This window comes from Mobula birostris, chromosome 1 (assembly GCF_030028105.1).
Source record: "Mobula birostris isolate sMobBir1 chromosome 1, sMobBir1.hap1, whole genome shotgun sequence".
Lineage (NCBI taxonomy): Eukaryota > Metazoa > Chordata > Chondrichthyes > Myliobatiformes > Myliobatidae > Mobula > Mobula birostris.
The window spans coordinates 154,252,401-154,268,650 of NC_092370.1; the positions used below are offsets into that span (position 1 = coordinate 154,252,401).

A 16,250-nucleotide genomic window follows, 5' to 3' on the forward strand; every position below is an offset into this window, starting at 1 on the left:
AGCTGCTGGCCTCCCATTCAGACATTTCTCTTTGAACGGGTTCCATGGTTTTCTTTGTTTTGTGGTTATCTGTGGGGAAGATGGATCTCAGCGTTGTATACTGCATACATGTTTTGATAATAAATGTACTTTGAACACTGAATTCCTGCCATGCTATTCTATGACATGCATTTGGCAACTTAGTGGATAATTTAACATGGTTCATGTTACATGAATACTTTGCTCAAGTTGATGTCATGTGGAATATCTCAGATCAGAATGTCCTGGCTTCCATCCTAGTTAGAGCTAAGTTTGTTGGACCCTATAATGTATGAGAACTAATCCTTTTCTTCTACCTACAATTGAAAAATATGTATGTGTGGACTTCAGACAATTGAGAGAGAGAGAGCTTCAAAGCAATGCCTTCATGTTCATATGACCCTAATCCATCTGGTGATTCTGATTCTGACTCCAATTCACCAGGCAATCAGTTGTTAACTGTAAAGATTTCATTCAAGTTTTTCTTCCAACCATTTTATTCCTAAGTGAATAAGCATAATAGGATTTTTATTATGACTAGCACCCCTGTATAGGCAAGGAGCTGGTAAATCTGATCCGGAATCTTTCTGTAAAGTGCCTTTACATCACTGTTGAGCTCCATTTGCAAAATAAACTCTAGCACATTGTGCTACCATTTTTGGACTATTCAGTTTAAACAGTGACTTTTCATGGATGGAACTGAATATACATTAAAATCGATGTGTTGGCCTTCGGTATGGTTATCTCAGCTTCTTAAAACTGCACAAAATTTGAACTTGCATTGTTAGCAAACTCCTTTAAAGAACTTCATGTCATTGTTAGCATATTGAACAGCAGCATGTTAGCATAGCACTTTACAACACCAGTGATGGGAAGATGGGCTTCATTTCCTGCCGCTGTCTATAAGGAGTGTGTACGTTCTCTGTGTGACCACATGGGTTTCCTCTGGGTATGCCAGTTTCCTCCCACTGCAAAGACCTACAGACTAGTGAGGGTCAGTAAGCGTCAGTGAGGGTCAGTAAGCTGAGGGCCCACTATGTTGATGCTAAAAGCATGGCGACACTTGCAAGCTGCCCCCAGCACATCCTAGGACTGTTTGACCATTGACACAAATAACGCATTTCACTGTGTGCTTTGATGTAAATGTGACATAAAACTAATCTTTATGTATGTTATTGAATTGACCTTATCCTCTAAAGATATTGATTGCTTTCTGGCTGTGATTTGTTTTTTGAGAGCGAAGTGTGCACTAACTTCTCTTTGACATTTCAGTGTAGGTCATTTAATTCCTCAAGTTTATTCTACTATTCAGCAAGACCATGGCTGTATTCCATGCAGTCATCCATCATTCTCACTCAGTAATAGTTATCAAAAGCACTGGGTTACAAATTAACAATTGCCCCCACACTAGCTGCTATCCAGATGAAGAAATGTTCTCCTAACTTCATGTCTGAACAACCTGCTCTCTTTTTAAATTGTGCCTATCTAACAGGACTATCTTCCCTCTGTCTATACAATCAGTACATCTGGTAGTGTAAACTGCAATAAAAATATCTTACAAAATACAAAGGAATATAATCTAGTCTTCTGTAATTTCTGCTTTTAACTTATCAAATGCTGGTTTCAATCTGATGAATCTGTACTGTTGTCTCTGCAATGCTGACGTATCCATACTAAGTTCTGGTGCCCAGAACTGATTACAGTACTCCAGATGTGGTCTAAACAGAGCTTCATGCAGTCTTTTGTTCAGTTTAATTTGTTTATTCCTGTTCTCAACTCCTTAAAGATCAGAATTTCATTGACCTTTCCAATCATCATTGTTCGCAATTGTGACATTTTAATGGTCTGTTTGCATGTATCTGCCTTTCTTCAGATCTGTTTGGATCTCCACTGCTTTTAGCTTCTCACTATTTAGAAAGCACTCTATCCTTTATCTTAGATGATTACATTGTCTTTTGTTGAAATCACTTATCAAAATTTTGCAGATTAATTCAATGTATTCTGAATACACTGCTTTCACGGCCAAAATATCTTTGTCATCAGCTAACTTGGCTTTCTACACTCCTACTGAGGTCACTTACAACTGCAGTAACATATTCATCTGAGTAGCTGGAAAGTGCAGTGTTTGCTTGCTTCCTAGTAATGTTACCTCCAGACTGTCCTGTATTTTTGTTTTTATTTCAGATTTACATCTGCAGCATTTTGCTTGTGGGCTATTTTACATTTTGCTTGGTCTGAATTTTATCCACCCTGCCTGCCTTGTTCACTAATGCTCTGCATTCTCCTTTGTTGACATTCCTCATACAGATTTCATTGAGACTATTCCTCGGGGCCAGATTTTTGGATGACAGGCAAATTGCTTGAGCTGATTGCTGCAGTGTTCTCACACTACCTAGATGGCTGTGTTCTGATATGGCTGGCTGGCTTCAGGAGCATGAGGCAGTCTCTGTTCTGAATGTGTCTGATAGCTAGCAAGGTCCCATGTCTGTCTCAGGGGCTCACTGAAGTGAGTTCAGTGATGCTACAGTATCAAAATCTCTGGGTGTCAAGTTCTCTGATGATCTAACCTGGTCCCAACATATCGATGCAATTATAAAGAAGGCAAGACAGTGGCTATACTTTATTAGGAGTTTGAAGAGATTTGGCATGTCAACAAATACACTCAAAAACTTCTATAGATGTACTGTGGAGAGCATTCTGACAGGCTGCATCACTGTCTGGTATGGAGGGGATACTGCACAGGACCGAAAGAAGCTGCAGAAGGTTGTAAATTTAGTCAACTCCATCTTGGGTACTAGCCTACAAATTACCCAGGACCTCTTCAAGGAGCGGTGTCTCAGAAAGGCAGCATCCATTATTAAGGACTTCCAGCACAGAGGGCATGCCCTTTTCTCACTGTTACCATCAGGTAGGAGGTACAGAAGCCAAAAGGCACACATGTAACGATTCAGGAACAGCTTCTTCCCCTATGGACAATTCCTAAATGGACATTGAACCCTTGGACTCTACCTCACTTTTTTTAAATATAAGGTATTTCTGTTTTTTGCATGAGTTTTAATCTATTCAGTATACATACAGTGGCGTGCAGAAGTTTGGGCACCCCTGGTCAAAATTTCTGTTACTGTGGATAGCTAAGCGAGTAAAAGATGAACTGATTTCCAAAAGGCATAAAGTTAAAGATGACACATTTCTTTAATATTTTAAGCAAGAAAACTTTTTTATTTCCATCTTTTACAGTTTCAAAATAACAAAAAAGGTAAAGGGCCCGAAACAAAAGTTTGGGCACCCTGCATGGCAGTACTTAGTAACACCCCCTTTGGCAAGTATTACAGCTTGTAAACGCTTTCTAGAGCCAGTGATGTTTGCTTCCAGAATTTGCTGGTATTTAATTGAATTAATTCTTTCCTCTACCAGTAAATGTTCCCCATGCCACTGGCTGCAACACAAGCCCAAAGCATGATCAATCCACCCCTGTACTTAACAGTTGGAGAGGGGTTCTTTTCATGAAATTCTGCACCCTTTTTTCTCCAAACATACCTTTGCTCATTGCAGCCAAAAAGTTCTATTCAAAAGGTTCAAAGGAACATCTAAACAAGCCTGATGCATTTTGGAAACAAGTCCTGTGGACTGATGAAGTTAAAGTAGAACTTTTGAGTGTATTTCTTGACATACCAAATCTCTTCAAACTCCTAATAAAGTATAGCCACTGTCTTGCCTTCTTTATAATTGCATCGATATGTTGGGACCAGGTTAGATCCTCAGAGATCTTGACACCCAGAGCTGCCTGACATGTTGCATAGTTCCACATACCCCATTTTTCTTTTGGAATTCCAGTATATACTTCTTTTGCTCTTGGGACTCTCCAAATTCTTCAATATCTTACCCCTGTCCTTGTTGTTTCAATCACTACTCTCTATTAGTCTATTTTGGAAATATAAATAACCATCTCCAGTAGAGATTAATCCATGAGAAAATCTTTTTATTTAAAAATAATACAAAACAATGTAAAACTTACAAAATACATCATTTTGGAGAATGCCCGTTGTACTAACCAATAAATTCTCATTTCTCTTCCCTTCAAAATTAAAACATAAATATGTCAGGAAGGGAATAATTTTGGTGCGATTTCTACTCGTGCACTTGCATTCTTGCTAGATTGTAGTAATTAACACAGAAATTCCAAATATCATTTGACCACAGGCCTGTGGTCTTCCAATCTGTTTATTGTTTCGGGCAGATTGGGCTCAAGCAGGTTATGGATATTGATAGATCTTTTCCCTCCAGCACGCAATCATTCACTCAGCAAGTTTATGAAGTGTAACTGATTACTTTGACCTATCCATTTAAGGCAACTCACTAATCATGTTCTCCCCCACACCATCCAGAAATGTTTACCACAGCTGAGTTCATTTAGGGGCCACAGCTTGATCTTTCAAACTCCAGGTCAGAAATTTGTGGGTTTCTCCCCGTGAGATGTCTTTAGATTTTGTTAGGTTGCCTGTGGCAGGATTGAGAAGGGATTGGAAGTGATGTCATTGCAAAAGGTCATGCTGGCTTTGGAAATAGCGCTTCTCTTGTCTCTGAGTTTGGTAGGAGGTTGTGGGTACAGCAGTATCGTGGTCTAGCAGCTGGAGTTCTGTGCTGGTGTCCAGTGATGCATACAAGAAAAATCTGTCACTTTTGCTGCATCTAACCACAAGTATGTCAGATCCAGCAGCATGGTCATCTTCTCTGTTGAGGGCCACCCAGCAATGTCATAGTCCTGCTGTATTCCTCATTAATCAATATTGTTTGTTTCGTTCTCAAGATGACAAAAATGTTGGAGGTGTGCATAGTGTGGAGGGCTGTCAGAGGTTACAGAGGGACATTGATAGGATGCAGAACTGGGCTGAGAAGTGGCAGATGGAGTTCAATCCGGATAAGAGTGAGGTGTTTCATTTTGGTAGGTCAAATTTGAAGTCAGAATATAGTATTAATGGTAAGACTCTTGGGAGTGTGGAGGAACAGAGTGCCCATGCCCTTAGGACACTCAAAGCTGCTGCACAGGTTGACAGTGTCATTCAGAAGGCGTATAGTGTGGCCTTCATCAATCATGGGACTGAGTTTAGGAGCCGAGAGGTAATGTTGCAGCTATATAGGACCCTGGTCAGACCCCACTTGGAGTACTGTGCTCAGTTCTGGTTGCCTCACTACAGGAAGGATGTGGAAACCATAGAAAGGGTGCAGAGGAGATTTACAAGGATGTTGCCTGGATTGGGGAGCATGCCTTATGAGAATAGGTTGAGTGAACTCGGCCTTTTTTCCCTGGAGCAACAGAGGATGAGAGGTGACCTGATAGAGGTCTATAAGATGATAGGCATTGATTGTGTGGATAGTCAGAGGCTTTTTCCTCAGGGCTGAATGGCTAACACAAGGGGCATAATTTTAAGGTGCTTGGAAGTAGGTACAAGGGGGATGTCAGAGATAAGTTTTTCACACAGAGTGATGGGTGGGTGGAAATGCACTGCCAGCAGCAGTGGTGGAGGCGGATACAATAGGGTCTTTTACGAGACTCTTAGATAGGTACATGGAGCTCAGAAAAATAGAGGGCTATGTGATAGGGTAATTCTAGGCAGTTTCTAGAGTAGGTTACTGTACATAGTCGACACAACCTTGTGGGCCAAAGGGCCTGTAATGGGTATACCATCTCAGCTCGAAAGCTTCTTTCACACAGGTGAATAACTGTAGCAGCAGTGGTTCTGCATTTTCAAGATCCTCTTTTTCTCTTTGCTTTCTCCATTCTAGCTTTCCACACCGCTAAGTGATCACTGTTTTTAATTACAATTATTGAAATGGACAGATATTCCTGATGTATAACCTTTTAGCAACTTGTTTTTATTTGTCATCTTCCATGAAATCTTTCATTCAGAACAAAGGATTTAACATCTGTTTGCTTATCAAATAGATTTTTCATGTATGCTGTCCAGGACCAAGTCACGCTCCCTGTTCTCCAGGTGTGCTGACTTGTGTCAGTGCAGCCAGAATTGATGCTGAGCACTGAGCCTGCATCTTAGACAATCCATACGTCCATTGGAAGTCAGCATGGGCTTGGGCAGGCATGTCAACTGAAGTGCTGAAGCTCTGATTACAGCAGCTGGTTGGTGCCAGTGGTTATAACTTCTGCATATGTAGGCATCCATTAGTCTCATGAGACCAGGGCGCAGGCCTGGGCAAGGTTGTATGGAAGACCAGCAGTTGCCCATGCTGCAAGTCTCCCCTCTCCACGCCACCGATGTCATCTAAGGGAAGGGCATTAGAGCTTGGCACCAGTGTTGTCTCAAGGACACAGCATACTGCCTCAGCCAAGGCTCGAGCTAGCGACCTTCAAATCACGAGACGAACGCCTTAACCGCTTGGCCACGCGCCAACATAACTTCTGCATAAGCCGTACAGTTTTAGAGGAGTGGTGTGTGTCTTTGTGTAATGAGTATCATGTCCTTCTTTTGTGTATCTAGAGCTGCCTGGATTTTACTATGACCGAGAAAAGAACAGGTATTTTAGGCTATTACCTGGACATAACAACTGTAACCCTCTTACTTGGGAGGCAATTAACCAAAAGGAAATGGAAGAAAAGCGACTGAAGATGTTGGCAGAAGATGCTAGTAATACGGTAATCCTTATCTGCATGAAAATGTAGTTTTACAAATGGATTATTTGGCACCGTGGAATTGTGATGTATAAGTTTGGCCTTTACCCTCGTTGTTTTTTCATATTCTCCAAATTACTACAGTAGCTGTATTTTAGTGGGAAGGTCTGTGCTTCCCGTATACCTGAATTAGGCTCAATGCTATATATTTACTAACTTGCCTTTTGTATGCACTTAAGATCTTGAGTATGACAGCCGAGGTTTTTGAGACTGCTAATTTATTTTAAATAGAGGGTTGTCCGAATGGGTATGGACTTTATTTCGCTATTCTGCAAAAGACATTGCGGATTAATGAACTTCCAATCATATCATCGGTGAGTAAGTTATAATTTTATTGCAGTCCTACTTCACTCTGTCCCTCTTTCCTCTTGCCCTCCCTGTATTTCATTTTATTCATTTTATATTTTCATACAGGAGAAAGAGGCCATTCAACCCACTGAAACTATGCTATCTCTTGTAGCAATCCAAACAGCCCAATTTTCCTGTAACCTGTTCTCTCTCGTGTGTCCTGAATCTCTTATTATTGTTTTAATTGTACAGTGGGTAACTAAATATTAAATCAGTTTGATTTTGTGTAAGGTGCTTCACAGGAATTTGGCATAGAACCACAGTGAGCTTTTGAGGAAGACGACTACAACCTTGGCCAGAGCTTTCTGTTTTATGAATGCTTTTATTTCAGGGATTCAGGGAGTATTTCTGCAGCTTTATGTCTTAACAGATGAAAGCAATGGAGTGTGTCAGGAAATTATATAGATCAATGATGCTAGAATATGAAACAAAGAGAAGAAATGTTGGCAGTACTCTACCAGGCAAGGAGATTGTGCGGAAAGAGAAATCAGTTAACTGTTCGGGTCAGGGACCCTGTTTCAGGACTGGTAGAAGAGTTGGGTGTTTTACAGTTTCAAAGCATGTATGTGTGTGAGGTGTATGACAAAAGACCAGATGAAGGATTATTAAGACAGATCAGATAACAAGAAATATAACTACTGACCACTAAGGAGGCACCTTATAGAAACAATCCAACAGAAGTGGTTGAGGCAGGTTCTATGTTGTCGTTTAAAGTTAAATTGGACAGCTATATGGACAGAAAAAGAATGGAGGGTTATGGGCTGAGTGCAGTTTGGTGGGACTAGGATAGGGTAAGAGTTCGGCACGGACTAGAAGGGCCGAGATGGCCTGTTTCCATGCTGTAATTGTTATATGGTTATATTAAGACATTGTGGGATAAAGTTGTGGATAGCTCTGAACTGACCTGTTTGTCTTTATTCTTCGCATTTTGCTGATAGTTTGTTTCACTGCATTTTAAAACTTAATTGGAAAATCAGTATTTCTAAAATATTTGTACTTGACCTTTAAATAGAGAAATATAATTTTCTCATAAACCACAAAGGTGCTTGTGTTTCAGAAAGGCATTTCACCATTTTTAGTTAACCGTATCTTAAGATGCTCATAACTTTTGAATTGGAGGCGTTAATGGAAAGTTGAGAGTATTTTGATTGGGAAATGTAACAAAACAGATCCCAAACTCATTTAGAGGTGTAATATAATGTTCTGCCACTGCTTGTTCGCCCTTTTGTTCCCTACCTCCTTTGACCATTCTTTTTGTTTATTGTTGTACAAGGAACTTTGGGTTTCCTTGTTGTTCTTTGCTAGTCTGTTCTCTCAACTCTGCTATTTTTTTTCAATTATCCTCTATATTTTGTCCTGGTGCTAGCAAAATCCTTCCTGCAGTCTATAAAATAAATTGCATTTTTTTTGAGATGAATCCTTAATATGAGGAAGTTCACTCAAGAATTTTGTATAATTGATGTTGGACAATAATCCATATTTCTTCTCACATCGTCTTCTCTCCCTTTCCCCACTATATATGTAATACAAAACATCATCTACAGGCATGTTCACGAACTCAAGACCAGTAGAATGAGAAGGAATAAACTCAAGATTCAAAATTCAGATTCTTCCGGCACAAGCAATTTTGGAATGATTTTAGTAAGTTTGAGAAATGAAGTTATTATTTTTGCATGCTAGTTCATTAGTGTGTTTTAAAAAAACACTGTACTAATTATTTGTGCTTTTGCTTGTTAAGTGGAGCTAAGGACATCCTGCGCGAATGTTTCAAATGGTACTAATAGAGTTGGAGATTGGATTAGCCTTTTTCCTGAAAAGTATTTATGTTTCACCTATTGATACAGGGTTTTCCCATACCATATCTCTTCGTGCTTTGGCATTTTAATTCATTGTAGGGGATGAAAGAATCAAGTGTAGTTCCTGAAAACATTTCTAACAGAGTCAGGTATGTGTTTAATTCATTTGAGTGGTGCAGAGGTTAGGAAGTAATGCTCCTTTTCTTAAAAAAAAGAAGCAGAAAATTACACATTCATGTAACTACAGGGTCCCTGGGTTACAGAAGACTTACAGAAATCCAATTTCAGCAAATTTCCCAAACATTTATAAAGAATTTTTATAGAGCTTGTTACAGAATGTATCTGCCACAGTGGGACACCAGTTAAGATGCTTGTTTTGGAAACTAGCATGGCAAATCTTTTTTATTAACACTTCTAAAATACTTAAACGATGTAACATTCCTTGATACATAAAATACATCAAAATTGGATGCAAGAACTTCTGATTCTGTACCACTGTAACTACAGAGGGGAATACAATCAATAAATGTACATGTTAATTGACTGACTCACCAAAAGGTAGATTTAAAGACAGTTCTCAGGAACAGAGCTCTTACGTAGTTAATTCAAAGGACAAACAGATTTCAAAATAAAATCCTTTACATTTTGCCTCCCTGCAGTAATCAGACATTACAGAGACTAGAGACTGCCTGTACTAGCCTCTCTGTCACTTTTAGAACTTCTGTTTATTGAATATGGAAGTCATTGGGAGCGCTAACATTTATTACCCATCCCAATCTGCTTTTGAAGGTGAACTGCAGTCTTGAATGCTGCAGTTTGTGTAGTTAAGGACCTCTCACAAGAGTAATAGGATTTGGCAAGAGTAGGTCAAGGGTAATAGGATTTGGACACGGTGATGATAAAGGACCAGTGATGCACACAGTGCTGGAGGAACTCAGCAGGCCAGGCAGCATCAATGGAAGAAAGTACTGTCGATGTTTTGGGCCGAGACCCTTCATCAGTACTGGAGTAAAAAAAGATGAGAAATCAGAGTAAGAAAGTGTTTGGGGGGTGGGGGACAAGAGAAACACAAGGTGATAGGTGAAACTTGAAAGGGGGGAGGGGTGAAGTAAAGAGCTGGGAAGTTGATTGGTGAAAGAGACAGAGGGCTGGAGGATTTAGTACTGAACTGTTAATCATTGTGATGAGGATCTGGATGTAACTGATGGAGTATAATCTGTAGGGTGACCGTGGATGATCCTCGACTACACACTAACCTTGCACTGTTAGCAAATTGGGCTCATGACTGGCAAATGATGTTTAACTTAGAAAAGTGCTGTTCGTTGTATGTGAAGAGAGGAAGTGCTGAATAGTCAGCACAGTACAGCAAAAAGAACCAAGACAGACTTCAGAAGAAAGGATTTTTGAATGTTCTAGTGAGCACGTTTTTAGTTCATGAGGAATACTATGAAAATAAGCAAGTAAGGTGTCAGGAAAGTAATTAACCTTTCAATATCCAATCCTGAACCAAACAGTAACAATTGCAACCCTGTCCTGTGTACATACATCTACTGATGCTTCTGGACACATCTCCAGTGATGTTCCTGGAATCATCGGGTGTTTTGGGTCTTTCAGCATCATACAACCTCCTCCAGGTGACCCAGCCGGGGCTGATCAGACCCCAGCTTGTGTTCAGATGGCTAGTTACTTATGACTCCATGGCTCCCCTCTTTTGAGCCACAGCCATCTTGAGGCCCTCTCTGCCGCATCGGTGGTACTGCGGATGGCTGTCCTCTTCCTCTCTCCCTCGATGCCCAAATTGCTTGAAGGCTGTAGCTAAGGAATTGGCTGTGAATCCCCTACAACCAACCTCCATTGGGCAGCTTCCTGTCAACCCCTCCCTTCGCCATTGCCTCCAGAATTTGGTTAACATCTTCATCAAACTGCTTCCGCAGTGATGGCATGTTAGCTGCAGGCCATTTGATCCGCCTCCTGTTAGACTTGATGTTAGAGGGATTAGTTTGCAACACTTGGAGGTTCTGGGCACTATGGGGTGACTCTGGGCCTGGCCCCTCCTTCGTCTCACCAGGTTGGACACCTGCGCATTGTGCTGCTCCCGCTCCCGCCCGACACTTCATCCTCGCTTGGTGGATCTTCAAGCCGTGATCGTTCTTGCAGATTTTGCCACATGCACACTGCTTCCTCATAGTCATTTGTTCATTGCCTCGGTCTGATGCTGTTATGTCTGTCCGACTGGGGTGCTCTTCCTCCCTCCCTTGGGCTCCCCTGGGGGTATCTTTCCCTTAGATTCATCATAGCTTTTGTGGGGGTCCTCCTCTCAAAGGAGACAGATTGGGTTGCCAGCCTGTTCTGCTCCGGTTGCCGTCTCTCCGGGCTGTCACTGACTCTTCAGTCCTCACCACTCTTTTCGCAGTTGCCATGTAGAAACAATCTGCGATGTAAGCACAGTCTGTTCCCCTCAGTGCCAAGTGATGGCAGTTCTGGTGAAAGTTGTTTGAAACAAGATCAGTTTATCTCTTCAGAGATGCTGCCTATTCTTCTGAATATTTACATTATTTTCTGCTTTTGAGTAGTCCGTTGCTGAATTTAAGTATTTATTGTATAATTATTCTGTCTGGAAATGTCAGAATCATGTTAACTATTAATTTGTTGGACAATGAATCCAAGTCATTCCAAAAGTTAATGATTGTCTTCTATACTTCATAGGCAGACACCAATTGTGAGCAGTTATTTGTTGTAAAAAATGATGAAACTGGCTACAAATATGGAATTGTGAATCTGGAGGGATGTAGGAAGGGATCTGGCTTAATTTCTGTGACCATGTGTGATAATCTATACACCACACTTCGCAAGGTTTGTTGCTACTTTTTATTCAGGTTAAAATAATTGTAAAACAAATTTATAACTTTGGAAGCTTGGTTAGCAGGTGTAAAGTATTTTCTCAATTCTTTCCTGTTTATGCCACAAGAGTGGAAGAGGAAGAAATTAGTAGGACTTTTTGTTCTCCCTCTGCAGAGTCTTTCACAGTTGACCACCAGCTTGATTAAGATGTTAAGCTTCAGACTAGCCCTGGGACTGTGAGGTCCAATGATAAAGTATATTTCCACTTCTCCTCTTATAGCAAATCTTCGTGTTGTCCATATTCTGATATGGTCACATTCTAATGGCCATATCCTCACTGATCAGTAAATTGTATACAGAATGTGCAGACAGAGGTGGTCCATACTGCACAACCTGCCCCAAATAATGCCCCACATAAGTCTCCTCACACCACCAAATTCTCCAACACTACGTCCATACTTTGCCTTGCTTCCCTGTTTACACACCCTAGATAAATCTGTACTGAGAGAGTTTATGACCATTTCTATGCTGGTGGCAGCTGAGAAGTATATCTAGGGATTTTCTATATTAATACACTGATTTATGCCATTTCTGACTAGTTACTTCCCACAAGTGTGATTTCAGTAGTGGTGAGACTTTTGTTGTTATTGAATCTGAGGCTACATCCACGCTAGACCGGATAATTTTGAAAACGCCGGTTTCACATAAAAACGATAGGCGTTCACACTAGGCATTTTTGAAAATACCTCCGTCCACATTAAAACGGGTATTTGGGCGCATCTCCTCCTACTGAGCATGCACAGGACAACCGAAGAGGAGGCAGTATTCTATTTCCGTTCCCACCACGCACTGGTTTGGCCGGGTCGTCTCCAAAGCCGCCGGTCTTTCTACAGTTGATAATGACGTTGACATTGTGCAGATCCATTGCACAGTAACTGTGAGCGCAAACGATGCCTTTTTGTACATAGATATGCTGCCTATACGTGGTAGATAGGTATGTTTAACTCCAAACAAGCTATTAACGTAGACAATAAAGTAAACAACACACGCATGAAGCCATCTGCCATTGTTGTTGTGTTGGAGGTTGTGTTCAAGAAAACAATGAAATGCCGCACTGCCGCCACCATCTGTTCCGGCACGTCATGACAGCATTTTTAAAAATAGCCGGTTACCCCGTACACACTACGCCGGCTATTAGGCGTTTTCAGATTTATTCATTCTGGAGAGCATTTCTGAAAAGCTCCGTTTTTGGGGGAGGAAAACGCCATTTCATTGTGGACGGCGGGTCAAAATGAAGAGAAAAAGCTTTGGTTACGGATCTGTCCGGTCTAGTGTGGACATAGCCTAAGAGTCACGGTCCCATTGATAACATACTCATCCCTCAAATAAAGCACTGTTTGACTCAATCTGGTCCTTCCTAGTAGTCCTCCAGATTTTCTCCCTTAATGTAGCTGCTCAGTTTCCTTTTGAATGTTATCGGGTTTGCTTCCAGCACTTTTTAAAGACAGTGTGTATGATAAAACTTGCTATTTTGACAGGAAAGCATTCTCACTCTCATTCTTGTGCCAGTCTTGCTGATGTTGATGTTATGAGGAACAATTCATCTTTATTTCCCCTATCAGAAGAAATCTCTATTCAATAAGCAATACACCCAGGAGTGGACCCTGCCTTCTGCTTCCTCGCTCATTCACTAAGTTTTCAGCTGATTTTTTTTGCTCAGCTCTCATTACCTGCATTAATCCCATATTCCTCCATTCACTTCAACCTTTTTATTTCAAATTTTATCTGAAGAGGGCCCATCAGCATTCCTAATAGCTTGCAGGACTTTCATGTTAACACATTTTTTGTATAAGACGCCCAGGTCCCTCCTGAACACCAGTCCTCTACAGCGTCTCACCATTTAGAAAATACCACCCCTTTCTATATTTCCTACCAAAGTGAGTGGCCTCATATTTCCACACATGATATCCCATCTGGCATGTCCTTGCCCATTCTCTTACTTTGTCAAAGAACTGCAAGACTTTTAAACCCCTACTAAGTCTGTCTGTGGCCTTCCAGTGCTATGGAGATCAGGCCAGCTTCTCTGGCTTTATTACATGCCTGAAGTTCCTCAAACTTGGTAATCTTGTGAATTTCCTTTGTGCCTCTTAAGACAGTCATCAAGTTTGGTGTTTGGAATTGCATGTAATATGGCAACTTTTTTTTTAGCGATGGTATTAACATTTGGTATAAACACTGCCCCTGGCCCTCACATTTTATACAGTCTCTAGTTATAGTGCTAAATATCTCATTTGCCTTTTTAACACCCTTCTCTGCTTTAAAGACTCAGACCTGTAAAACCCCCAGGCCTGTATTTGAATCCACTGGAGAATTAGCCTTGTATAACCACTCCTCATTTTTCCTTCCTAAAAGGATCACTTCACACTGTGCAAACGTTCATCTGTTTTGTGCCAGTCAGTTTTCCTGAAGTCTGTTGTTACCCGACTTGCTGTTCACCACATTTCCGAGTTTTGAGTCACTGCATATTTTGAAATTATTTCCTATACTCGAGCCAAGATCATTAACATGTAACTGAATGTGCTGCGATTCACTGTAGTTTGGTAAGCAACCTCTTACCATTCTTTTCTGCCGTGTCTCCTAGCCAGTGTTGTATCCGTGCAAACAGTCCACATTTAATGTTACGGGTTTCATTTACATTATGTGAATCATACTATATATTGTATTACACATCATCTTATGACATGGAAGGCCATTCTGCCTATTAGATGTATGCCAAATTTCAGAACATTCCCATCTGTCCCATTTCCCTCTTTCTCTCTCTCATGCCTGGCTCACCTATTATAGAGACAATTTACAATGGCCAATTAACCTGAAAGTCTCTGGGATGTGGGAGGGAACCTGAACACCTATGGCAAGCCCATGTGTCACAGAGCGAGTCAGCAACATCCACACAGCCAGCACAGAGTCCGGATCAATCGCCAAATGGCCTGTTCTTCCTCTACACCATCACTTGGATCTGATTGCCTACTGCACAGACTCTTGTTGTTGAATGGTCTAAACTTTAATAGTCACATGGTATGGAATCAAGCCTCTTGGCCCAACTTGTCCATGCTGACTGTGTTGCTCAGAGAGCTAGTCCCACCTGCCCATATTTGGTACGTAGCCTTCTCAACCTGTCCTATCCAGGTATAGGCTAGATGGCTTTTAAATATTGCTGATGTGTCTGCCTCAGCCACAGTTACTGGAAGCTCATTCCAAGAACAGGCTGCCCTTTAGCGGAAGAATCTCTCACCTCATGGTAAACCTATGCCCTCTGGTTTTCAGCAATCCCACCCTGGGTAAAAGATATATGCCTTAATTGGGTCACCTTTCAATCTCCTGCATTCCAGGGAATAAAGCCCTAGTCTATGTAACTGAATTGAATATTCTCAATTCTCCTGCATTTAGCCTCCCATCTTCTACCATCAGGGTTATCCAAAGCTCTGCTGCCCAGTTCCAATACCCAATGACATCAGTTGACATTGCCAGTAATATACTATGGTGTAGTCATAGAAAATGCTGGAGGTGGCCTGTGTGTAAATGATGTTGAGATACTATTTAATTAGAAATTCTAATCAACATAAATGACAAAGTTACTTTTAAATTTGCTGTGACTAAATTTTTAATAGTGTTATGTAGTTTTGAGTGAATTTTGATACTGGTCATCATATTCCACTATTTCCCATGTAATAACAGAATTATAGTACAGAATTATTGAAGTCTTTTAATTTCCCTGTTGTTAATTTTCAGGGTACCTCAGTTTGTTGGGCTTCTCTCTCTGGTCATGATTCACATGTCTTGTATCCTTTTAAAACATGATAAGCTTAATAATGCAGCCTGACATGATGATTGTATTGTCAAATGATCTGATGTGCCATCTGAGTTCTGTGTTTTGCCATGGGGTGGATCCTCCAGTGAGAGGGTGAGTTCCAGATTTTTGTTTGTTTATTTATTTTTCAGGTTCTGGATGTCACTGATGAAGCCAGTGTATGTTGCCCATCCCTAGTTTTCCTAAAGAAGATGACAACTGCCTTCTTGAATCACTACAGTGCTTCCGGTGAAGGTGCTCTACAGTGAGGAGTTCCACAGTCCAGACACAGTCTGGACTCTGCTGCTGCAGTTGTTCCTCCGTACCAAACCTCCTCAAACTCAGAATGAAATATAGCCACTGTTGTGCTGCATCATTATGTTGGGTCTAGGATAGAACCTCAGAGATAGTGACACCCAGGAACTTGAAATTGCTCACTCTTTCCACATTTGATCCCTCTATGACTGGTGTGTGTTCCTTCATCTTACCTTTTCTGAAGTCCAATATCAGTTCCTTGGTCTTACTGACTTTTAGTGCAGGGATGTTGCTGCAATACCTCTCAACCAGTTGGTATATCTCACTCCTGTACACCCTCTCGTCACCATATGAAATTCTGCCAACAATGGTTGTATTGTCAGCATATTTATAGATGGCATCTGACCTGTGCCTAGCCTCACAGTCATGAGTGTAGAGAGAGAGAAGAGCGGTGGGCTAA

At 41.0% G+C, this 16,250-nt stretch overlaps 1 protein-coding gene across 3 annotated transcripts in view; it reads left to right on the top strand.

Annotated features, from left to right (window-relative positions):
- The window catches only part of wdr21 (WD repeat domain 21), a 61,632-nt gene that overhangs the window by 12,881 nt on the left and 32,501 nt on the right, over positions 1 to 16,250 (top strand). For 2 of the 3 annotated variants that reach the window (XM_072264374.1, XM_072264369.1), the window contains exons 4-8: positions 6,513 to 6,667; positions 6,935 to 7,017; positions 8,596 to 8,692; positions 11,554 to 11,700; positions 15,478 to 15,527. In XM_072264374.1, the coding sequence (XP_072120475.1) occupies positions 6,513 to 6,667; positions 6,935 to 7,017; positions 8,596 to 8,692; positions 11,554 to 11,700; positions 15,478 to 15,527 (532 nt within the window). The remainder of the gene's footprint in view (positions 1 to 6,512; positions 6,668 to 6,934; positions 7,018 to 8,595; positions 8,693 to 11,553; positions 11,701 to 15,477; positions 15,528 to 16,250) is intronic. The other variant, XM_072264382.1, reaches the window with a different exon arrangement.